At 38.4% G+C, this 26,629-nt stretch overlaps 1 protein-coding gene across 1 annotated transcript in view; it reads right to left on the bottom strand.

Moving 5' to 3' along the window:
* LOC149212395 (uncharacterized) overlaps positions 1-26,629 on the bottom strand; it is a 285,537-nt gene that overhangs the window by 214,913 nt on the left and 43,995 nt on the right. Inside the window, exon 2 of the mRNA XM_089391831.1 lies at positions 21,925-22,713. Coding sequence (XP_089247957.1) covers positions 21,925-22,713 — 789 coding nt within the window. The remainder of the gene's footprint in view (positions 1-21,924; positions 22,714-26,629) is intronic.

Here is a 26,629-nt window from a genome sequence, read left to right as displayed (position 1 = left end):
ATATACTTATCTTTTGGTGAAATGGTGAGGGCTCCCTCTTAATCCAATCTCGAGGGATACCTATAACTCATCAAAATAATTCAAAAATGTTCTAACAAGACATGTTAGACTTGCAAAACTCTAGGAATCAAGACATAAAGGAAAACAATGCAAAACTTAAAATAGAAGGATATGTGAGGGATAGTATTCCCTAAGAGTCCTTGGCAAATAGATCTTTGATCTCGGATTCTTCAGTCTTATTTCTCTTAGGTGGAGCTTCATCAACAACATTCGCATGTTCCCTTTCTCTCTTCTTATTACTTGGATTCTCAGGCAGTGACTTTTATAATGACCCATCTTATGACAATTGTAGCATTCAATCTTTGATAGGTCAACTTTCTTCTTTGGTCACTTGAACTTCTTGAAGTTTCACTTTTTCTTGTGATGAGCGGAATAGGCATTAGAGATGTTTTCTTCTTCATCCTCCTTGTTGTTTACTAACGATACTCGAGCTTCTTCTTGACTACATGCATTCCACATTTGTTCAAATGTTGTTGTATCCTTCCAATGGTTAAGTCTTGACGCAAAGGCACTCCAAGAATTTGGTAGTCCTAGAGAGCAATAATTACCAGCTCCTTTTCTCGGACAACTTCATCCATTGCTTGGATTTCATCTCTGATTCATCTATTGCTTGGAGTTCATCTCTGATTCTAGATATCCTTATAAAGTAGGATGACATAGTGTCGTCTTTTGTCATCTTAATAGTCCTTAATTCATTCTTGAGACTTGTTATTTGACCAATGTTCTTGATGGTGAATAGTTTGGAGACAAGCTCGTACATTTCTTGAGTGGAATGTACATCAGATATGTATGGGATGAGGTTGTTATTTACTCCATCCACTATTAGGTTCATGGCCAAGATTTTCATTTCTCTGAACTTTGATTTTTCTACTTCACTTGATTCATCTGTAGGCTTCTTGATTTTTCCTTGAAAAAGATTCAAAACTTTGTTCTTTTTGAGAATGAGATCTATCCTCTTTTTCTAGGCCCTGTAGTTGTAAGCTCCTTCTAGTTTGTTTTCTCCCTTCATTGAGTTTGACATAGTTCCAGTAGATAATAGACTTATCTCCTTATATGATCCTTTTTCCTTAATGACCTTCCTTTGATATCCTTTTCCTCAATAGATCTTCAGCCTACGTTTTTCCTTCTTCTTCACCTTAACTCTGATACCATGTTAGAAATCAGAAAGGCAGAAATATTTTCTTTATGTTGATAATTACTTGTGATGTCTTTATATTCTTATTAACTTTCTTATGTTCTCTTTTATCTTTGTTCATCAAGCAATTACCAAAACCAAAACACAAAGATCAAGGACACCAGATGTAGGCACTCAACCAGGGCTAAAACCCCTATATAGGGGAAAATCCAGTCAAATAACTCTTCCTTTAGTGATTCAAAATGAGATGGACCAAGACCTTAGACCAATAAACCTTCCTCCTCCACCAAGTCATCCTTCCAAAATGATTCAACAACCTTCAATAGTCTCTTCTTGTCCAGCAGCTTCAACCCAACAACAATCCAAAAATTCGACTTCCCAGCTTCAAAACTTCAACCCCCAGCAGCAAAATTTTGGCCCAACAACAGAACAGAAGTTTCGACCCTTCCAACAACTTAGCAACTTCACACGTGTGAGAGAGAGACAGAGAGAATTTTGACTTCTTATGCTTGAGATGACCCTCCTTCTCCTTCACTAGCCTATTTCACCTTCTTCCTTGAATTTTTCACTTTTTACTACCCCAGCAATCGCAAATCGAACTTGGTGAGTGAGTGCTCAAAATGAGGTAGAGTTGTTGCCTTTATATAGTAGTTTATGCCCCTCAATTTAGGCCTACTTGTCCAGTTTGAGACCGACATGGTGGAGGAGGCCTAGAAGACCTAATTTACATGAAAATAAAGAAAAAAATATCTTTCTTGAAAATAAATCCCAAGGGTTCTTTACATTATGACATGGACAAGGACACTTAACATGTACCCTAGAAGCCTGCAATGGAGGCTTTGACCTATAAAAAATTGACCCAAGCATGAAACCCATGCTTTAATAAGTCAATTTCTTTAATAATAAAATTTATTTTTCTTTCTTTTGATAAATACATTACACATCATGACTCAAGTATAATTATGAAGAACGACACTAGTTAGATTCTTCAACACGTGGCACAATCAACTATGGAGTGAGATACACAGCTGTGAATTTGAGGCTACATGGATATTCTAATGTTGATTGGGGTGGCAATGTGGTGCATAGAAAGAGCACGTCAGGATGTTGCTTGTCATTGGGGACTCCTTCAATTCCATGGATGAGTAGGAAGCAAAAATCAGTTACTTTAAGCACCGTCAAGGCCGAATATATTGTTGCTAGTATGGCCTGTTGTGAAGCTGTCTAGTTGAGGAAGCTCTTCAGTGAGCTATTTGAGCACATATTGGATACCATTGTTGCCTTATTGCGACAACTAGACTGGGATTCGTCTTTCATAGAAGCTTGTGTTCCACGACCACTCCAAGCACATTGACATCAGGTACCACTTTATCTGGGATATGGTACAATGGGGAGCAATAAGGCTCCAACACATCAGCACTGGTGAGCAGGTTGCTAGCATCCACATGAAATCCTTGGGGAAAGCCAAATTCTTAGCCTTCTGAGAGAGACATGGAGTCATGGAAGGACCATCCCAGGAGGATCCCGCTTGACTTGGACATTGAGCTCTGGGAGCTCCTGGGGGCCTGGGGTACTTCTTGGAGCTATGAGCGACCATAGGGTGAGTGGTTCACCTTCCCTTATAGGTGCGTTGTGTACAGGGTGAGTGGTTCACCTTCCCCTATGATACCCCGTGACGATTGACATGTGTGTAGGGTGAGTGGTTCACCTTCCCCTATGATTGATGATATATGCATAGGATGAGTGGTTCACCTTCTCTTGCAGATGCCCCAGCATACATCCTACCCATGTAGTTTGGGACTCATGGGAAGTACCTCTCATCTGGCCAATGAGTTGGGAAAAGTGGATAGGGACCATAGCACTACAGATGGACGCATCGTGTACTGTCATACTCCCTATGTCTAGGATGCATGGTGCTCAACAACTTGATCATTCAGGATCAAATCTAATTGGGGTTCTACCCCTGGAATAACTTCAATTAGTGGAGAGTGGCAAGGTCTTGTAACTCACTCTCAATCAAATCTTCTTCATTGTTACATTAGTGTTCAACAGAGTAGAGACGAGCTGCAGAGATGGTACATGACGACAAGATGGCATCACGATGGATGGATTAGCAGGTAGAATTCTTCAATTCTCCCTAGTTGAGAGGGAATATTAAAATTGAGAAGTAGGGCCAAATTCCACTTTGGACAACTCGTTTGATGGAAATGATTATTGCATTGAATTCCTCTTTTCGAGAGGACCAAAATCGACCTAAAGATCATCAAATTTGGATAAGGAAAATTATGTTGTTGAGGTCAAGCCCACAAATGTGAAATTTGTCAAGGTCGGCCATATCATCATGTAGGATCATGAAGCCCAATGGACATGTCACTTGACCCCCAACGACTTGTATAAATAAGAGAGACCTCAAAGCTCATTTGGCATCATCTCATCTAACACATTATTCTCTCTCCTCATTTGATTGGTTCGTATAGCTCATTGGGCATCTCTTCTTCTCACACGCTGGAAGGATACGAAATACAAGGCCAAATTGCAAGATTGTTGTAGGGTTTGACCAGCATTGACCAAGGGGTATTTGACCAAGTTTGACTATGACTTTTGGGTCAAAATTTCGGTTTTGGAGAGTTGCATCTATTGGCACAAAAACTGAGGCATTCTAGCACACTGACTTGAGCTAACCGCAGACTTTGACCAAGTTTGACTGTTATTTTCATGAATATTTTGGGCTAACTTTGACCACCTTAGAAGGCCGAGTTTGACTAGGTATGACCAAGCTACATTGAGGATAGTTTGTTGCTACCTTGACCAACGTTGACTTTCTGGTTAGGGTTGTTGACTGCTACAAGAAAATTTCAAATTTGACAAGGTTACTTTGATCATCATTTGGCAAGTCAATTTTGACTTTATAAGTTTATTGTTCTCTCTCTCTGCTAAACATTTGATATAATAATAAGAAGAATTGATCAAAAGGTTTTCCCCATCTTGGGGTTTTTCACTGGCATTCGCCAAATCTAGTGTTCTTTTGTCTTCGCTTGTCTTCTGCGTTTTATTGTTCATGTTCTTTCTACAATTACTGTGAATGTGATTTATGGTTAATGTGATTGTTATTGGAAACTAAATTGGAAATTGTCATTAGGCTGCTAAAAAGACATTGAACTAATTGTGCTAAGAACTATATATACCATTGTTAACCAAAATTAACAGTTATTCAGTACCTATGACATATTCAGAGTAACCCTAGTTGGGCTTGTCTCCTACTTAATAGGAGATGGTATGATGCAGATCCAGTGGTCATCTTGTACATTGATAATTGGGCATGTGGCTAGAATAAGGATCTAGAAATGAAGATACAGGTGGTCTTGAAGAGGAAGCATTTCTTCTTTTGCAGACAACATTGACATATGGTTGATGGACAGTGGTGCCTCATGGTAAGGAGGCAAGATCAAGAGGGAGTTGATAGCTTTCTACAATCCTCATTGAAGATAAGTACTTTCTAGACTTATGTTATTTCTTTGTGACATTGTTTTTGTTTAGATTGATTTATCTTCTTAGATTCTTGATTATTCATCCTGCATGAGTAATTGGTTAACCAAATGCTTCTTTCTCTAACTTCTTGAATGAGGGTGTGATTAAGGAAAGTAGATCCATCTTTAAGGCCATCAAGATGAAGAGTAATGCAAGAAGAGTTAGCTCCAAGAGGAAGCTAATGTAGGAGAATGAAGGACACACTCTCATATCTAGAGAAGAAAGACAATAGTGTCTTTTGAATGAAGCTTGCAACAAAGGATTCTCCTGATCAATGTTGCACGAAGCGGGGACGAAGTGGGGACTTTTTTTGGAAGCGGGGACGCGGAAGTGTCATTTTCCAAAAATCTAGGAAGCGAAACGTCTGCTATATATATATTTGCATTTATACTCAAAACAAACATCCCAAATACCAAATTAGTTGTAGAAGACATGAAAACATGCATATTTTTGCATAAATCAAGATAGATATGGCATCCATGATTCCATTGTAGTTACTAGTATGTACATCAACCATCTATATTCTAGCGATTACAAACATACATCAAATTTTTAAGCATATTATAAAACATAAAACATTTAAGCATATCATAAAACATAAAACATAGAGCATATTATGATTTATCTAGCAAGTAAGCAACTGTCAACATTTGTCATGTCCAAAATTCAAATAATAATGTTTACAAAATATGTCACTTGGTCACTGCCAAGACAAAAAAGGTTCAAAATTCAAATTCACAAGCCTACAAGTCTAATGAGCAATCTATAACAAAAGTAGTAAATTGTGAATATATCTACTAAGCGTCCAAAACAGGGGGAAGTGTCCAGGAAGCATCCAAAACAGGCGGAAGCGTGCTTCCGAATTTTGGAAGCACGCTTCTGGGGACGCTTCTTGTACGAATCCGCACGGGACGCACTTCGGGCCTTAGAATCGGGGGGGGGGGAAACGCTTCCTGCAACATTGCTCCCGATAGAAAGATTGCACTGTGCAGAGTCCTACTTCATCATCAAGTACACTTTCATTATGTTTATTTACTTTGCTATTATTGCTCTTGCTCTTGTTTTGGGGTCAACAGGTACATCAGATGGATGTAAGGACCAAGTCCTCAATATCGAGATTGAGAAGGATGTAGAGTCACCCCATGATTAGAGTGGTACTTGAAAATGAACAAGAGCTCAGACCTCGAAGGAAGGATTGCATTCTCCCAAGTTGATGAAGAGGCTTCCTATTTACAGGGAGTAGACTATAAGACAAGAAGTCTCTGAGAACAATATGTCCTTCATGAAAGGACCATAATAGATGACAAAGATGTTTTAGTGTCACATGCTTTCGTGATAAAGGAAGCAACAGTGGCTAAAAGGAGTATGCTTCCATAACAGAGGGTGCAACAATGTCAGATGCTACCACAATAGAAAGCTCGACAGTCATAAGGAATATGCTCTCAGAAGGAGCGGAATACGATAAGATCCTTGTACCTGTTGCCAAATGCACTATTATCATATGTATGTGAAGTTGGCTTCATCCATGATGTACTTAAGAAAGAAGCATACATAGAGCTACCTCAGGGCTTTGAGGTACATGAGAAGGACACTCATGATTACAAATTGAAGAAAGCCCCATATGGACTCAAGCAAGTCCCCTAGGCTTGGTATGCTTGGAATGATGGACATCTGATGTGGATACCAACCTCTCTTCAAGGTTGAAGGTATGTCTTTGATATTTGGTTTTATATGCTAATAATTTACTTCTAACAAGATCATATCATCTCATCGTTCGATACCAGAGGGAGTTGACCTATGAACCCAAGGAGATCCACTTCTTGAGATAAGAAGTGTAACAAATAGATGATGAGGACTTCCTTGTCAAGGGAAGTATGTAGTCAGAGACTTGGCATGATGGATTACACTAAAGCAGTTAAAAGACTCCTCTTCAGATTCGGATGTGGTGGATCCTGTTAGCACTTCGTAAATTCCCTAGGCTGAAAAAGGAATTCCAGAGGTAACCACAAACCACTTCTAAGTCAAAATCTAGCCCTTCTAACCTGGAGAGGGCTCTCTCAGTTGGGTTACTCAATAAATATGATGTTAGGCCAGGTAATAAGCTCAACAAGGTTTGATATTTAGAGGTCTGTTGATGAGAAAAGAGATAGCTCCATTGGGCATGGAGTCATGTCAAATCAGTGTTTGTCCAGTGATACGAGGGAAAAAGAGAGTGTTTCTCCACAGGGGCAAGGTAGCCAGATTTTGTGGTGGGATTTAGTTAAATTGTTGAAGGGAGTGACTATAGAAAAGGTGAAAAACAACACATTAGAGCATCAAACCATGGATGAATTCTAAAATGTTTCTTTAAGCCGAAAACATTGATAACTTGTCAAACTAAAACAGAGCATTATTAAAGATGAATTCTGAATTAAACATTTGGTTTTCCAAGCAAGAAGATGCACATTAAAGGGATGTAAACACAGATAACTTACAAGATCAAAGGAGCACAAAACCACCAAAATTCTGACTCGAGAATCCCTGCAAATCACCTTCTATTTCATTCATTCACTGGCAAAGTTTTCAAAAATACAGTGCACAAAAGTCTTTTTCTCTAATATCAACCAACAGAACCACTTACAATGCTTTTGATATCTTTATACATCATCAAAGATTTGATCTCCTACCCTAGGTGGTCGAATTCATTGACCAAAACCAACTTTTAACTAGATACATCCAAAAACTAGTGCATATACTGAAAAATAGGAACAATTTTCCTTACAACCAATCCAAGCCTAAAACATCACTAACTTAGAATATTGACCAATGAACATTAAACACAGCCCCTAGGATAATTTGTCACCTATTTACATAATCTAAGCCACTGCTAGAAATCAAAAATTCGAAATTTGAAACAAAATGGAGCTGATTGTCCAGAATCACAATGCATTAGGCACACTCGCAGTGCATTAATTTGGCTTCCATGCTCTGTACGGTTGCGGCCCCTATCTGTCAAAAAGAAGCAAATGGGTATGCTTCAAATACCCCTGTGATGGTGTTGGACCTCCTAAACAAGATTCAAAATGCCTACAAACATCCCTTTGACATGTTCCCCACTTTCGCAATGCACTGTCTGTTTTCACAGTGCCTCCAAAAACTGAACACATGGTGACTTTTCCTTAATGTGAAATGTTGGAAACATCAAAATGGATGTTGGAACCTTCATAGAACTCCCTCATGACAGCAAAACTTCCAACTTCACTATCCCACAATTATCAAAATTTATATAAAAAAAGCGCAGCAAGCCCCTTGTTGCGTTTTTGCAAGTTTCATCAAAATTTTACCTTTTCTAATCTCTTGAGCCAAAAACAAAATTTTAGAGCTGGGTTGAGGTTTCCTGCTAGAGATTCACCTTTTTACTAGCCTCTACAAGTAAGTCTAACTTACCTCTCTTCCTCTTCCTTCTAGCTTCCTTGACTTGAGTGAGTTTCTTCTTCACCAACCTGAGTCTTCTCTTTAGGACCAAGTTTTGTACATATAGATTTTTCACCTGCCTATGCAGAGGCAGGGTCCACTTCAATTTGTATTTTTCCTTGTCAAGGACAGGCTCAACAACTTCCAACTACCTAAACACATACAATTTGTCCATGTGATCCTTTTCTGCAAGTTGATCCACCTGTTGTTGTACTCCTTCAAGTTGTTCTAGTAGCTTCTCAAATTCTTTTTGCTCATCAAAAACAATCTTCTTTTTAGGTTGAACAGTCTCCACTACTTGCATTTGTACCTTGGCAGCAAACCTAGTTCTAGGTCTCCTTGACTGCTCTACTACCTCCTTCAACTCTTCCACATCAATGACCATTTTGCCTTTGCCTTTGTCAACATGTGCCAATGTTTCCTTTGATGGCTCTTATTTTCTAGGCTAAATAGTTTCTTGAGACACTTTATGCCTAAGCTCCCTATTCTCCTGCTGCAAGTAAGCTATTGTCACATGGGCCTTATACAACTGATCTTGTAACTCCGCAATTTTCTGGTCCTTTTCATCAATTTTCACTTCTCTTTGTGTGCTCTCTGATTCCATAACTTGAATTGGTGATGAAGGAGGAACCACAGGTAATCTCTTGGCTGCAGCTCTTGTTCTTGGCACCCTTATCACCTTTTCTTCCTCAGAATTGTAGCTTCTTAGAACTTTTCTTTCCAACCAATTTATTTTTAGTCAAAGGTTTCTTGACTGAGCTATGATGATCTTGTAGATAACTCCTTCGAACAGATGAACCATACTCTTACCTGTGTTTTGGCTTGAGAAAGTCCTTGAAATCAACCAAATCAAAATCCATTCATTTGAATCATTACTCTCCACTCAAAGGTATCTCAGTGGCCTCAACTATTGATTGAGCTGAGACTGGAAAAGTCATACTTCCCACCTTTGCTTGTACACCATCAAAAACCCTAGCAAATTCCTTTGTCAACTGCAAATGATATCCCTGAATTCTCTCACAGAATCTCATACACCCTACTTGTTCAAAAGTCATCCTGACGATTGGATCTGCATTGATGGTTGTGATACCATGAGGTTCAAAACGAACAATAGCTCCCCCTTTTTGTTTTTTGTCTTCTAGAGTCAACAAAATTTCACTTTTGCAGCAATGGATATTTTAAGGTTATGAACAGCTTGTTTAGGCAACAATAAAGGTGTTTCAAATCTTGTGACAATGTCTTAAGATACAACACAGCAGTTATACCTAGACTAACAACTGCAAACTACTCAAGCAAACCCTAAAGGCCTCGGAATTTTGTAACTGTTGGCAAGAAATTAAACTAGGGACAGCCCCAGCGCACAAGCCAGAAACGCAGCGCTAAAGAAATTCGACCTCTAAAACACCTTTGAGCATAAATTTTAAGGGAAAAAGCTTTGTTACAGTTTTTAAACCAAGGCAACAACCTGCATGCAAAGGCTCACATGGCAAAAAGGCAAATTGGTAATGAGAAAAGAGGGAAATGTCTCACTATGTGGATTCACATCGGGTTGGGATGAAAACGCAGCGCTAAGAAAGAAAAACCGTAGCGAATTCCAGAAAAGCAGCGACGACAATTTTATTCTTTTTGTAAGCTCTAAACGCTTTGCACTAGTTTTTAAATGCAATTTCATAGTTCTATCATGATTGAAGGACAAAGAGAAAACTAAATTTGCACCTGTGAGGGGATTTTGACCGTCGATATGCGAGAAATTGAGCACTGTGTGGACTTGCAATGCCCCTGCCTCCCTTTCGCAGTGAAAGAAATGGACCTCTAAAGCTTTCTGATGTCAATAATGAAGAGTTGAGTGCTAAGGGATAATAAGGTAGGTTCAAATGATCACCTTGAATGGCCTAGAGCGAGAGTGAACGTGTTGATCGTGATTTGGAGAGAAAATCATGAATGCGCAACATTTTTCCTAAAAACGCAGTGCATTGGGAATTGAAATGATTGTCCTCTAACTGTTATCCCCTGTTGAGCTCATAAGTTATATTTTTGAAATGACATCCAAAATGATGTAAGAAAGCCTTTGAATTTGTGTCACGATCATTACATGATTGCTTTGATGAAGACATTATTTCTAAACTTAGGTGGCCTACTAACTATGACTTAAAATGGGACTAACCAACTCACACTAACTAAGGACTTGTAACATGATTTTTTGTACCATTTTCAAGTGACCAAAGACTTTCCATGATTGCCCTTTGTAAGGAAAAACATAACTTTAGACATTGGCTTCTTAATCAAAATGAAAAGCCTTACATGATACCCAATCTAGACCTAGACCTCTTGGAACAATAATAGTCAAGTGATTATGACTAATATTTACAATTTTGACCTTAGAGACATAGCAAGACTAACAAGACCAAGAATCCTAGACATATCACACTAACAGATCCCACAATAAGCTGGCAGCGAGATGGATCCTGGCTTTGCAGTGTGTACCCCAAGTCAGATGTTAGTCTTTGAAGCATCGAATGGTGTTCTAGTCTCGAAACATTGTGGAGAGGCTCAATTAAATTAATTGATCGATAATTAAAAATGCCTAAGTCTAACTTAGGGAAATCGATTAATTAATAGTAATAAATTGAGAAAGGTGAGAATTCTCTAGAAACTCACACAAATCGACTTGGAGATGATCTCAGCCATCGATTAAGTTTTAATCTTGGTCGTTGGAGTCCAAACTAGAAATTATAAAAACAGGTCAATGGGTAAGATGGAGAAACACACACATCACAATGAGTGACAGCCAACAGCGAGAGTTCCCTGGGCAGTTCGAGTTAGCCAACAACTAGCTCAAGCCAAAGAGAGCACACAGGGCTAAAGAGGGGCGGAGACAGTGATCCGGAGGAATATTTTCCAGTTCCAAAGAGGCAAGAGAGGAGGAAATCTCTAGTAAAGAGCTACAATAGCGGCATCAACAAGGAATTGAAAGGTGTGAAGGAGGAAGACTATGTAGCCCTTGCATCAGAGGGAAAAGCAAAAGGTCCCAGTCAAGGAAATGGCTCGCTGCGAGAGAAGAAGAAGAAAAAAGATCTATCTAAAGATCAAGTGCTTTAGGTGTGGAGAGTTTGGCCACTACGATACTCAGTGTCCTCAGAGGAAGAAAGACAAGAAGGAGAAGCGGGCTCAGGAAGCAATATCCGCAAAAATAGATAAGGTTTCCTCTCAATGGGAGGAACAATTCACCATGTATGCAGTTATACCGCCAAGAGAGAGGTGGGGCGATATCGAGCTTTAGTCCCAGAGTTGCGAAGAGAAATAAGGTCCATCAAAGTAAGCAACGGATAGTGTTTCCTCATGGATCATTACCTTGCTACAAGGGCTCAACGTATTCAATAGCAAGATGATTGGTGTCAGATAATGCAGTCAGTTCCAAAGTGAAAGTTGCAGACTAGTTGCAGTAAGATGTTAAGGAGTGCATAGCAGTGTTGATAGCAGTGCAACAGTGAAAATTTCTTAGTGGAAAGTGCAGAGGCTAGTAGCAGTTAGAGACTCAGGATACAGTTGCAACACAGAGACACAATTGATTTAGTATTTTGAATGCTTCTCTATTGCAGTGGTCGCAATAGCAGCGACAATAGTTGAGAGGGATTGTTAGTTTGGTTACAGTGTAGATGCAGAGTTGGCAACGGTACAGGATGTACAGTGCAGTGTCAGCAGCAGCACATATGCAGCATGGTTTAGCTATGATCAGTGACAGATGAATCAGAGTTAGTGTAGTGGTTGGTGGACAGTAGCAGGCAGCTACATATGTCAAACATCAACAACATGGGAAGATGTTATGGAGACAGAGTTGGAAAACACCTTCCTCACTAAGAGGGAGTGTTAGATTTTGTATCATCGGATGGTATTCTAGTCTCGAAACTTTCTGGAGAGGCAAAAACACATGCGTTCTCCAAAACCTAGAAATCGTTTCTAGAAATTCCACATAGAAATGGCTCAATTAAATTAATTGATCAATAATTAAAAATTGATTAATTAATAGTAATTAATTGAGAAAGGTGAGAATTTGTTAGGTCCCTATACTACTAGTGTAACCCCTTATTGTTATTAGTACAACCCCCTTATTATATTGTTGTGCCCATGTAGTCCCCATATTGTTATTATCGTGCCCCATAGAAGCCCACTATTTTATTATTGTGCCCTTACATTATTATTGTTATGTCGACTCTGATTATATTATGACCCCTTAGACTCCTATATATAGAAAGGAGGCCTTGTCATTTGTATCATCCAAGAATTATTCATTTGCGTAATGTAAAGGAGGATGCCCTATCGAAAAGACTTATTTCTAAGGCGTTGATCTACCTTTTCTATCTTTTTGTGAGCTCGTTTCATAACATTTGGTATAGAGCTTTGGATTCTAGGGTTTCGTTGCTCCAAACAGGTCATCGTGGTATTTTTGCTATAACTTTTGTTCTGCGATGTTTCAAAAGCTACAAAAAAAACCCATTTGAGAAGAAATCTTGCTGGACCGCGCCTCTGAATTTCAAATCTTGTATCGCTATATTTTCGGAAATATGATCTGAGGAAGTTAGGGTTTTTGCAAGCTCTAGAATTTCATCTAAAACAGGTCAATCATGGTATTTTCACTATAAAATTTTCGCTACGAAGTTTCAAAAACTAAAAAAAAACCATTTGAGAAGGAATAGTTTGGAATCTCAGGTCTCAATTTCAGATCTTGTCTCGCTATATTTTCGGATATATGATCTGAAGAAGTTAGGGGTTTTGCAGACTCACAAATTACATTCTAAACAGGTGACCTTGGGAAAATCGTCATAACTTTCTCTTTGAGCAACAAATTGAAATTTCGTAAGAAGTTACAAAAAGATTACGGACTGTAGTTTTCTTGCATAGTTTTCAAATCCGAAGGTCTAAACAATGACACGTGACACGTCATACAAGTTCTCTCTACTGAAACATTATATAATCAAGTCATCTTAGGAAATTGGGCATAACTCTTTCTTGGAGAATCAAATTCTGATTAGATTTGCGGGGTTAGAAAGAGGACTTAGAGGGCTACTGCAGGAGACAATTTCAAAACTTTGAGATCTGAAAGTACAGAGTTACAGTCATTTCAAGATCGAGCTCCTGAAATCAAGAAAAGGCGATATGAGGAAGTTTGATGGAAAGGATCCAATAAATTGGATATTACAAATGGAGCAATATTTTGATCTACATGGTGTACCACTGATACAAAAAGTATGTATTGCATCTTCATATTTAGAACCAGATCAATTTTTATGGTATAAAGGGCTTTGTTCTCGTAAACAACTTGTTACGTGGTCAATTTTCACGGAGGAAATGATAGTGCATTATGAGGATACAAAGAGCAACACCTTCTTTAGAGCAACACCACAACAATTGGAAGAAAAAGAGCTTTGTTACAAAGTGGAAAGCAAAATTATGGCAACAAGGAAGTCTACCCCTCACAACTATAAGATGGAAGTGTTGTTTCTCCTAGCCTTCCACAACTTACAAGGGTTACACCACAACAATTAGAAGAAAAAAAGAAAAAAGAAAAAAGAGAAAAAGGGCTTTGTTACAATTGTGATAACAAATACATTAAAGGTCATAAGTGTGTTGAGAATAAATTATTTTACATTGATTGTGGAGAGGAGGAAGAAAAGGATCAAGAAACGTCAAAAGAGGAGTATTACACCAGAAACCAACCCCAGAGAAAGAAGGAATGAATCCGACCATATCTTGTAAAGCATTGGAAAGAATTACCACTCCTAAAACTCTCAAGATAAAAGAACATATCAAGAAGAAAAAGGTTCAAGAAGTAAAAGATCACATCGAGAAAGAAGAAATGAATTCGACCATATTTTGTAATGCATTGGACGGAATTACCACTCCTCAAACTATCAATATAGAAGGACATGTCAAGAAGAAAAATGTTCAAGAATTGAAAGATCACATCGAGTCTCAAGAAATCAATCCGACCATACCTTGTAATGCATTGGAAGAAATTACCACTCCTCAAACTATCAAGATAGAAGGACATATCAAGAAGAAAAAGGTAAGAGTGTTGATTGATTCGGGCAGTACCCATAATTTTATTGATTGTAAGATAGCCAAGGATTGAATTGCTTCCTATATCCAGCACCAGTGTCAAGTGATGGTTGCAAGTGGAGGAACCATAAATTGCTCTGGAAAGTGACATAATATCAAACTATCCATGGGAGAATATGTATTGAATAGCCCAATGCTTTCCATTCCAATGGGTGGTGCTGACGTTTTACTAGGAGTCCAATGGCTACAATCTTTGGATACGATAGCTTTTAATTTTCAAGAACTTTTATTGAAATTTTTTTGGGAAGGAAAGAAAGTTGAATTGAGGGGTATCGAAGGAAAACCTGGAAAGATAATCAACTCTAACAGCATGACAAAGCTTCTAAATAAAGAACAACGGGGTGTAATTGCACAATTATGTTCACTAGAGGATCCCACATTGAAATCATGTATTTCTCCAGATCTCCAAAACGTTTTGGACAATCATTCCAAGGTATTTGAGACTCCCAAAGGCCTCCCACCTATTCATGATCATGATCATGCTATTCATTTGATTCCAAGAAGCGTTCCTCCAAACATCAGGCCTTACAGATATTCATATTCCCAAAGGAGTGGGAACTCATTCAAAAGTTGCAAAAGATCCCAGTTCAAACAGTATTGCGAGAACTTGACTAAGAAGGAAAAATCATATTGGAACCTGAAGCAGCCAAAAAACCAAGAAATCGACAGCTACGAGATAGATCAATTTTAGAGTATCTCATCAAGTGGAAGAACTTACCCGCTGAAGATTCCACATGGGAGGACAATAATTAATACATGAGCATCAAGAACTACTCAAGCGTTGAGGACAACACTTTTTGAAGGAGAGGGGCATGTTAGGTCCCTATACTACTAGTGTAACCCCTTATTGTTATTAGTACAACCCCCTTATTATATTGTTTTGCCCATGTAGTCCACATATTGTTATTATCGTGCCCCATAGAAGCCCACTATTTTTATTATTGTGCCCTTACATTATTATTGTTATGTCGGCTCTAATTATATTATGACCCCTTAGACTCCTATATATAGAAAGGAGGCCTTGTCATTTGTATCATCCAAGAATTAATCATTTGTGTAATGTAAAGGAGGTTGCCCCCTCGAAGACGCTTATTTATAAGGCATTGATCTATCTTTTCTATCTTTTTGTGAGTTGGTTTCATAACAGAATTCTCTAGAAACTCGCATGAATCAACTTGGAGATGATCTCAGCCATCGATTAAGTTTTAATCTTGGTTGTTGGAGTCTCAACTGGAAAATATAAGAAGAGGTCGATGGGTAGATGGAGAAACACACACATCATAGTGAATGAGAGCCAGCAGAGTGAGTTAATTGGGTGGTTTGAGCAAGCCAACAATAGTGTTTGAGTCAGAGAGAGGACACAGGGCTAGAGAGGGGCAAAGACAATGATCTGAAGGAAGACTATCTAGTTCTGGAGAGGCAAGAGAGGAGGCTAAGTCATTTCTCTAGGAGGATGCACAGGGATTGCGCAATGCCTCAGGAAGGCAATTCAATTTAGCTGGAGAGGAGGTCATTTCAGTTTCCAGAGGCCGGGAGGATTTTCCAATAGGCAAGAGAGACACTTCCCCAGTCAGTAGTAGGCAGGACGACTTGAGTAGCATCAATTATGGGTTGAGCGTGTGATAGGTTGCGTAGAGGTGATGCAGAGCCTACGCAGGCAATTTGGACAGCTTGCTTCTCAATTGTCAGTTTGAGTCGGGATTGCTTGGAGACGAGGGTAAATTCCCTTAGGTGATTTTCCGAGTATTTCTCTCAAGGTTGGATAGCAAATTGGGCATCCAAATTTACTATACTCAGAATTCACTACTGCATAATAATAAAACCCTCAAATGTTGCATTGGTTTTCCCAAATTGGGTTTTTCCAGGAACATTTGTCCAAAAATATTTGTGTCAATTTTTATGTGTGTGTGTGCTAGCATTGCTCAGTTCCTATTTTTGCTTCCGCGGTATTTATTTGGTGAAGAAATTGCAGTGTGAATAATTCATTATTTTGCTGTAAACAAAATAAACTGCATAATTATATTTTTCAGTTAGAAGAATTATTTCCAGTTGCTTCATTTCAAGGAATTTTCACACCAGATAGAGCCTAGTCATATGTATTGGGATACTGCAACGCTGGTATTGAGATACCTACATAATACAGTCAATCATGGATTAAGACAGTGTTGTGACTGAAGAGATATGCCAATGCCAAGTGAACCAGGAGTGTTGTGAACAGGAAGAACACATTGAGGTGTTGCTTCAGTATGGGTCTTGCCTTGATTTCCTAGATGAGCAAGAAGCAGACTTCCTTTGCACTCAGTCCAGCAGTGGTAGATCATTTTGCAGCTTATATATTTGAATTGCAAGCAAAGTGGCTTCAAAAGCTATCCATGGGATTGTCAGGCATGGTGCCACTGATAGAGCATTGAGGCTCCAACACAAAGGGAGTGATGAGGCTCCAGCACAGAGGGAGTGGTGAGGCCCTGACAGTGACTTTGTTGCAGAACTAAAGTAGTGAGGCTTCAGCAGATGAACGAATTGCAGACATTCTCACCAAGCTTTTGCCGAAAGTGAAGTTCATATTCTTCAGAGAGCAGCTTGGAGTGCAGGATAATGTATCTCTCCCCGTGAGGGAACACTACTGATCGAGAACACTGAGCATATGCTATCCCTCGTCTTTATGACTAACCATGGACTTGAAAGTGATATGATCACGACGCATAACAGTGATATGTGCTCCTATGGCAGTAACATGTATGCTACTTGAGACATAGATATATGCTACTTACAATGATATGATGGCAGCCCTATCAGAGGTCTTGTGGAGGGCTTGCGAATGCCTCTTTGATATACTTGTCTTGTATGATCCAGGATTGGCCCTAGGAGGCCTAATGTGATTGATGTTGAAAGACTTGTGTCTCATTATAATTGTACTTTGTATCTCATCTGAATACTTTAAGAATATATAAGAAGAAGAAGAATTGATTCTGGGTTTTCCCCCATGTGGATTTTTGCCCTGGTTTCTGACCTAAATCCCGATTTCACTATTGTGTATGCTTTTCTTCTAATGTTCCTTAGTGTTCCGCTGCATTGTTAATGTTCTCTCTATATAATTGTTTATGATAATATGGGGTGAATGTGATGTGAAAAATGTTGAAAAGTTTTACAATGCAATTATTTACAGCAGAGAACTATCTTGCCTTTATAACTTTAACAACCAATATGCACTACTACAGGGCAGAGTGTATTGGTGTACTACTTTGTTTGAGTACGAGTATGACCATTCCCTTGTACATGATGCTTTCTCCAACCTTTGGCATTGCCTATGAACTGGGATACTATTTGTGTTGTTGAAACTATGGCATAAGTTTGTTTTTTGACAATTGATTAGCTCACTGGCTGCTTTTAGTTCTATGTGCTCTTTCACGACCATCTCTTGGAAAAGGGAGCCTTATTGATCAAAAATGCCAAACTCTTTGCATCACACAAAGTATTATATTTATAACTCTATTTTAGAAGCTCTCAGGAAGAGGTTATGAAGTTCATTGTATATACCCTTCCACTTTTGCTTCTTTGATTGAAAATATTTCTCTGCAAATGTAAAACATTTTTCAAATAAATATAATGGAATGGCTAATTTTCAAAATTATATGTGGTTGGATTTACAGAGGCTTAATGGCCAAACTATGAGGGAATGTAGGGCAAGAGGGCGTTTCTGTACGGAAATGAGTACGAAACGCTGAAACGCGTGTGGTACGGCCGTGAAACGCATTTCAGGCCGTACTGCCACGTTTCACGAAACTGAAACGTGGCCAGTACAGCCGGAAACACGTTTCACGGCCGTACGACTCACGTTTCAACATTTTACTTGTGGTTTTTTTTTTAATTTGTTTTCTAATTTATTTTTACGTTATCCTAGTGACTTCTAGTTGCTTCTAGATGCCTGTCTAAATTTATAAAAGTGAATTTTTGCCCTAGTGTTGATATGCAATTCATCAGGAAGTTTGAGGCATATGCAATTCATGGTAATGTTAACAAGTAAAAGTGATATTTTCCTTTATTTTTCATTTTCATCCTTTCATCCTTTTACTTAAATTTTTAACATTACCATGAAATGACTCGGGATGTTTGAGAGTGGTTTCGCCCTCATTGGATTTCATATGGAGAAAGTAGAATTTTAGATCTCACTCAAAATCCAGCAGACTTATCTGTTTTTCAGGATTTCAGGATTGGGGGGATTTCAATGTTTCCATTGGATTTTATCATGTACTAGGTTATGGAACTTGTATTTAATCAAGAGAACCAAGCCCTCTATGCAGGGGAGACTCCCAATAATCAAGAGCATGTAGGGTACTAGGGTATGAAACTTGTATCTAATCAACAGCACTAAGGTCGTTCAACTATGTAGGAGGAGACTCCTAATACAACAGTGGTCCTTCTAAAGAATGTGATGTGGATGTAGAAAATCCAGATTTGGATCTCTCTCTTGCTGCCCTGAATATTGAGGCCGAGTCTGGAAGTGGAATTGGCGCATCATCTTCTTCAGGACTACCATCCACTGTTAAGCATTGTACTGCTTCTATTTTTTATGGGGATTGTTATGATGAGGATTAGTCTTTTGTCTCTATAGTTCTTGCAGCCTTATAGTCTTTATTGTACTTGCAGCCTCATATATTAATATAAATAAAGGCTGATTTTGAGATTTGGATATATAATAAAGGTTGTTTTTGGATATTCCAATATTTTTATTTTCATTATGTGATCATTCTTGAGTAAATGTGATGTAAATTTAATCTTAATGTTTAAATGTAATAAATTATAATGTATCATTTATGCTTTATGATTGCACATATCTATATATATATATATATATTCATGTTTCCCCGTTTCCAAAATTTGGGGAGGTTGCGTTTCGTATCGCTTCCCGTTTCGGAAACTCGTACCTGTTTCCCCGTTTCGTGCAACCTAGGGCCAAAATTATATTTTGTGGAAGCAGAGAACAACTGTATATTTCAAGTACAAGGAGTTGGTTCAAGTGATGAAAGGAAAGGTGATCAGCAATCCCCAATCATGCAAAGCAGCAGAAGAAATATAATTCCAAGCATCGAATAGACAAGTTGTCACTTACTGAAAACCTTCCACATGTACAAGATGCCACCAATGCATGCAATTAGTGAAACAGATTGAAGAGTTTGTTCAAGATATTAGAGCTGGTTGTACTCAAAAATTATATTTTCTCTATGAAGTTGGCAGAGTGAACTCTATCATCGATCATCTACTCAAATTGAAGGATATTGAAGATCAGCTAACCATGATGAGTAAGGAACTTGACAAATATGACATGGTGAAGAAGTGGGATTGAAACTAGCAAATGAATCAATTTATGAACAGTGGGTTGGTTAAAAAGTTTGAAAGCATACATATTTGTGCCACTTGTAGACAAATACTACATTATTATGAGGTTAGAAATATCATCCATGTCAATTAATCTTTAGAGTATCTCAACCATTTGGTGCACAATACATGCATAGCATCAATTATCTAGCAGTTACAAACATATAAAGCTTTAAACAAGATTATAGGAAGCAGTATATGAAGTAGGCTGTAGATTCTCCAACAATTATCTAATGAAGAAATGTTCACAACCTGTAAAACCAACCATGTAGCAGATGTTGGGCAAAAACCAACTCAATAGTCAACATCTTAACTTAAAGCTATGGACCTGTCATTTCTTTTTCAGTGAAACATCAATCCTAGCAGTGCCTCTCCAATTCTAGCAAAAATCATTTCCTAGGCCCTTCAACACCATTTGATTACCTAGTTGCAAGAGGCAGTTGCCATATGTTCTTAATCCTACTAGTGTACACTCTATATAGAAAGACTATACTAAATTTGCATGTATGTTTTTGCCACATATGGGTACATTTGATAATTGCATATTCTACATTGAGAACATATTTAGTCTCTCTCTATCAACGATTAATACAAACCCAATATAGATATAGTAGGTTTAGGAATCTCTTTTCTTCTTTCAACTAATGTTACGAGGATGCGACCTCATTGATACCAACACATCACACCACAAGTTCATTGTAGAGCTCACAATCTGCACATTTCATTTGATAGTAACCAGGACATTTAACAAACTAGGTGGAAACCACAGGCCATGGCTAAACCCTTCCAAACTTTCCTCAGGTTGAAACGGAATCATATTAAAAGCCATAATCACTTACACCCACAGCTACACATTTTGTTGCAACAACACATTCGTATTACCTTAAATATCATGACAAATCACATCACATTGCTCTTTTCCACATTTGGTTACACTCTATAGGCATGCTTGCAAATAACTCGTTTTTGCTCAAAAATTAACTCTACACAACCTCAGCCAGTCCATCTTCTGATTATTTACACTCTGTAGTGAACTATGGAACATCTACGGTGAAGGCATCTAAGGAGCGCCATGGGAGCATTTTGAAGCACCTAAGGAGTGATGGGGAAAAGTCCACAGAGTGCCACAGAAGCACATCAAGAGAACAATGGAAACATCCAGAAAATGAAGCAGAAGCACGAAACTGAAAGGATCGTTTTATTTTGGGTGGTAGTGCTCTCGAAATCATCTTATTTCAGGAGGATGCTCCCACAAAGCATCCATCTGGAGCAACATTGTGTGGAGGAGAAGTGAATTGAATAACAACATGCAATGTCACTTACCACCCACAGCTACACATTTTGTTGCAACAACATATGTCGCATTACCTTAAATATCATGACAAATCACATCCCATTGTCCTTTTCCACATTTGGTTACACTCTATAGGCATGCTTGCAAATAACTCTTTTTTGCTCAAAAATAAAGTCTACATAATCTCAGCCAGTCCATCTTCTGATTATTTACACTCTGCAGTGAACTATGGAACATCTACGGTGAAGGCATCTAAGGAGCGCCATGGGAGCATTTTGAAGCACCTAAGGAGTGATGGGGGAAAGTCCACAGAGTGCCACAGAAGCACATCAAGAGAACAATGGAAACATCCAGAAAATGAAGCAGAAGCACGAAACTGAAAGGATTGTTTTATTTTGGGTGGGAGTACTCTCGAAATCATCTTATTTCAGGAGGATGCTCCCACAAAGCATCCATCTGGAGCAACATTATGTGGAGGAGAAGTGAATTGAATAACACCATGCAATGCAATGATGTCAAAATAACACTCAAACACAGACAACACAGAGAGAAGAGCATGAGATAATATCTGCAGCATTAACTGTCAAAAAGAACTTTCTCCCTAAAATAAGGAGCATTTCCTAGATGGCCTGAGAAGCTACATTTCACTTTCCAAACACATGGTGCAACAATGTCAGAGGTCCCATATATTGGTCATCTAATGAAGTTGATTAAAGTTGAATTCATTCCATCTTGTCTAATGAATACTGGAAATTAATCGTTTATTTGATGCCACAATCATTTAGGTTGCCATTACTAGCACTTTACAAAACTCAGCTGATAGAAATTCAAACTGGCCCTCACATATGACAAAAGATCCATAAAGGCATCTTAAGTGATATATATATATATAAGAGCAATCTTTCACATATCAGCGTTCTAATATTAAAATTACAAAAAAAAAAAGTATTCAAATACATACCTGCTTCAAAACTTCTGATGCAATAACATCATGATAAGGCTCTACTCTAATCTCACTATCCATCCTATCACTCTGTGCGCCACCAGCTCCCAGTTCTTGGCTGCCATCTGTGTTTTCGTATGTCTCTTTAACATCTGCATTTTTTATCCCGCTGTCCACTTCTGAAAGAATTTCTTGTTTGGATATCCCATTCTCAACATGCAAAGATGTATCATCCTCAATGTTATTTGAAGACTCGGTATTTTTTACTTCTTGCCCATTCTCATTAGAAAAGCCCGACATACTTTCACTAGTACTGTCTACTTCTTGCTCTTTATGAATTTCAGAATCCTCTATTTTCTTTTCCTTTAGCATACCATCTGACTCTTCTTGTCCTGGGCGTGTTTCATGAGATTCATAGCTTTGTTTCATTTCCTCTTTAACCTGCTCTTTTTCGTGACTGAGATTGGAACTAATAACATCTTCCTTGCTATGAGTGCTGTCCTCATCTTTCAGGTCACCGTTACCAATAACTTCAGAACCTTTTGCATCACTCTGCTCAGTTTCATCGAGTATAGATGCCTGTTCTCTTTTGCTTCTAATGCTGGGGAGACTTACAAGAACAGCAATCACAGCAAGAACTGCACTACCTCCTAGGAGCAGCTTTAATTGATTTCCAGAACCTGGGGATGCAGGTGGTGGAGCAGAACCAGAAGAAACATAAGGCTTCTTCTCCAAGCGAGAACTTTGAGATCTAGAAAATTTAGATGCTGTTGAAAGTTCTTCTCTTGAAGAAAGGTTATGTGGAAACTGCTCAGACAAATTACAATAATCAGCAAAAATCTACAATACAAACAACAGAAACAATAAACCTTATGTTACTAATTACCACTTAAAAGACAAATGCTCGGTATCAAGCAGAAGATAAATTTGGAAAATCAAATATGTTTGGTACAATACTTCAGAAAGCTGACTGATATTATCAGATTACAAATAGGCACCACTGTCACATGACAGGCTTCGTGCATAGATTTGTCTGTTTTGCCAAATAACGAAGTGTCATAAGACCAAAAATCTTTGGTTAAAATACAATGGGATATGAATGGTTAAGAAAAAAGTAGCCACTGCTTCTCATATGGCCAGCACTCTCCGACTCAAATTGAAACAGTGTATGGATAATAGTAAAATAGAGAAAGCTCAGGTACAACTATATCCAATGCAGCCAAAAGAAACATTCATAAAATTTGGCAAATATGATAATAGAAGTCATCAGAGAAGTTACAGCGGGCTACGTATTTTATGCAGCATTCTCATTTCTGATTACATTAAAAAGTGGTTGCAAGATCTCCATGTTAAGCTATTGAATGTAACCTCATCTTTCTTGCAGAACAATGAAAGTAATCACTTTCACATTAAATTCTGGCCTTGAATTTTCAAAACTAACCCTGAAAAGATGCCCAGATCAAGAATACTATATAAGCTAATTGCAGAAACATGATATTGGAGACGTAGAAGCATACTTGTCCAGAATAAGGGAAAAAAATAAATGTGGCAAAATGAGTACTAACAATTAGTCTGAAATCACAGTTTAAGGAAAGAAAGTTTAAGCAAGCTGTAAATAAGTCAGAAGACTTGAAATCCATCTAAAAAAATATATGCAGACAGCAATCTGCACAATCCAATGATCGCTCAAAAACATCCATTACCTCTTCATCAGGCAGGAAAGATTATCCTCTGCAGTACAATTTCTTACAAAGCTGCCATAGCCAGCCCAAAAGGAGATGGCTGAAAGGAAGAATCCATCAGCTGCAAAGGGACGAATGCCCTCAGTTAGTGGAGACTGAGAAGGCCTTTTCATAGCTGTGTTTTTGCACGTGGTTGACAGATAAACTTATAAAGTCTTTGAGGACAAACCTAGTTTCAACAATTCCTCAAGATTTCACATGTGATGCTGATCAGCGAGATTTGATTGGGAGACCATAGACCATTCCAAGGCTCAAGATAGATAAGATAAGATAAGATAAAAAATAAGATAATTTCAATAATGTACAACAAATGACCATAAAAGTAGGTCATTGGGACTAAAACACGCACGTAGTGTGAATGCAATGTGGAAGTGTTAAAGCAACTCGTAGGTAATGCTGAATGCAAGAGAAAGAAAGTGAAAGAAGACCGCCACAGATAAGTGTCTAGCTAAGCAAATCAATAAGATGACCAAAAGATTATATGGTAATGTCACAAATGCAATGATACAATGGGAAAGTCCAAGAATAGAAATCTGGGCACCCTGGTGCTAAGCAAGAGAGAGATATGGAGATGATGTCAAGGTCTCCTGATGCAGATGACTGAAGGTGAGGGGGGAACTGAGGTATTGGCTTGATATTAGAGTCATCAAGCACCATGAGGGAATCTAGTTGTATGATCCTAGGGGCAATGTAGGAGCAAGGAAGCCCTACTCTCCTACCATCTAACGTCAATGGAAAGAAACTCCAAATGGAACCCCTAGCTACTTCACTCAATCAAGGGGTTAGTCCAATGGGCAAGAGGCACCCGACCCTATATCCATCTAGAGTTGGTTCTCTATCACTTAATATTGTGTGCTTTGAGGCTTGGTCCAGCATTTCCAATCAAGCCTAGAGAATGTTGATTGGTCGCCTAAGGGAGAGGTTAAAAGGAGACCCAAACCTCCAGATAGAACCCCTAGCTACTTGAATCAAGGGGGTGCTCCAATGGGCAAGAGGCAGCCTAACCTATATCCATCTAGAGTTGGTTTGTCTATCCCTCTAATGTTGTGTGGTTTGTGGCTTGGTCTGACATCTCCAATCAAGCCCAAAGAATGATGAGTGGCCGCCTAAGGGAGAGGTTGAGAGGAGACCCAAAGTCTCACAACTCTGTGATTTTCTATACTTTGAAGTTTTGTCGATCACTTATTGCCCTAATCTAATGGAGCACCATGAAAGTATGGGGTGACCCTCTTGGTGGTCACATGATGTGGCAAGACATCCAAGGATTAAGATTTGTGGTTGAGTATCTCCCTAATGAAGAGGGCTAGGCATCTCTAATCACGATAATAAAAGAAAGAGGGGAGGAAGCTCTCCAAGTCCCTAAAGAGGCTCTAGCAACACCCTGTAATCTCATGGTAAGAGGGGTAACCTAAAATAAGGTACATCTCTATCTATAACTCCTCTACATGGCACCCTTGGTAGATCTTATCTAGCCATGAGATATAGTAATTTGTCTCTACGAGGAGTCTATGAGAGCCCACCCAGGTTGACACAAAGGGATCCTAAGCGAGTGGAGCCAATGTCTCCATGTGTATGGGGGACAAATTATGATGTTGTCATGTTTCTTCAAAGGTACTCTAAATAAAAAGGCATCATCGAGCCCAATATCTCCACCAGTGAGGCACAAGTAACTTAGATGTATAATATATAGATATCCTTTATAATGCCCTGATTCACTTCTTATCTAGTCAACAAAGGATAGCCTATAAATGGCCTAGAATATGCCATGAGCATGGTCATATAACGCAAAAATGCCCCCTAAATCAATATCCAGTGAAAAAAGATAAGTAGAACAATGAGTGTTTTAAAGTGGTCCATCCAAAAGCTAAAATGCAAGGAAAAACTAGGAGAAGGAGAAAATTAAAGACACTTAACCAAATATAAATCACTAACGAATATGCTAGGTGAGCTAAACGGATAACCAACAGAGAAAGAAAATAGAAAGGGGGCTCCCTAATTCCTTGTAGAGGTAGTGGTAATGTCCACTAAACTCATAGTAAAAGGGGCAACCATAAATAAGGTGCAACTATATCTCTGACTCATGTAAGTCACAAAAATAGCATATCTTGTTTGGTCACATGATAAGTGATTAATCTCCACTTGAAGTCTATGAGATCCCACTCGAAGCTGACCTAAAGAAATCCCCAATATGTGCATCTAGCATCACCATGTGTATGGGGTACAATCAACAACACCATTCTGTAACTCCAAGAAATGCTCTAAATCAAAGGACATATTCAAGCCCAAACTCTCCAAAAGTGAAGTCCAAGTAACCTAAATGTAAAATCTACAAATGTAGTCTCTAACAACCCATTTCAATTCATGTCTAGTCAAAAGGAGATGGCCTATGGTTTATTTAATTCCAACAAATGACCACAAAAGTAGGTTTACGGGACTAAATGAGTAAACCAAGTGTAATCCAGAAAGTGGTAATGCAAAGCAACTCAAATAACCTTAATATCAACAACAAGAAAGGATCTTAGAACAAAGTTCAAAGACTAACTAGAGCTAAGCAATCATATGTTCTATGATGAATTTATAACATATGTTGTTGTTGTCCATAATTTGGACTACCAAAACAATGAATAGATCTAATATTTTCATTTGATAGTCTTTCAAAACCTATAGATGTCCTCTATGATGGCCCTATTTCACCTCATTTCAATGTTATGAAACCAGCTCACAAAAAGATAAAAAAGATAAATCAATGCCTTAGAAATCAGCCTCTTCGAGGGGGCAACCTCCTTTACATTACCCAAATGAACAATTCTTGGATGATCCAAATGACAATACCTCATTTCTATAGATAGGAGTCTAAGGGGTCATAATACAATCAAAGTCGACATAACAATAATAATGTAAGGGCACAACAATAACAATAGTGGGCTTCTATGGCGTAGAATAATAACAATATGGGGACTACATGGGCACAACAATATAAT

Source organism: Pinus tabuliformis, chromosome 1_1, assembly GCF_031772625.1.
Source record: "Pinus tabuliformis cultivar Carrire ecotype Pingquan chromosome 1_1, CPIR1, whole genome shotgun sequence".
Lineage (NCBI taxonomy): Eukaryota > Viridiplantae > Streptophyta > Pinopsida > Pinales > Pinaceae > Pinus > Pinus tabuliformis.
The sequence above is the reverse complement of the archived record's forward strand: the minus strand, read 5'-3'. Positions and strand labels throughout refer to the sequence as shown.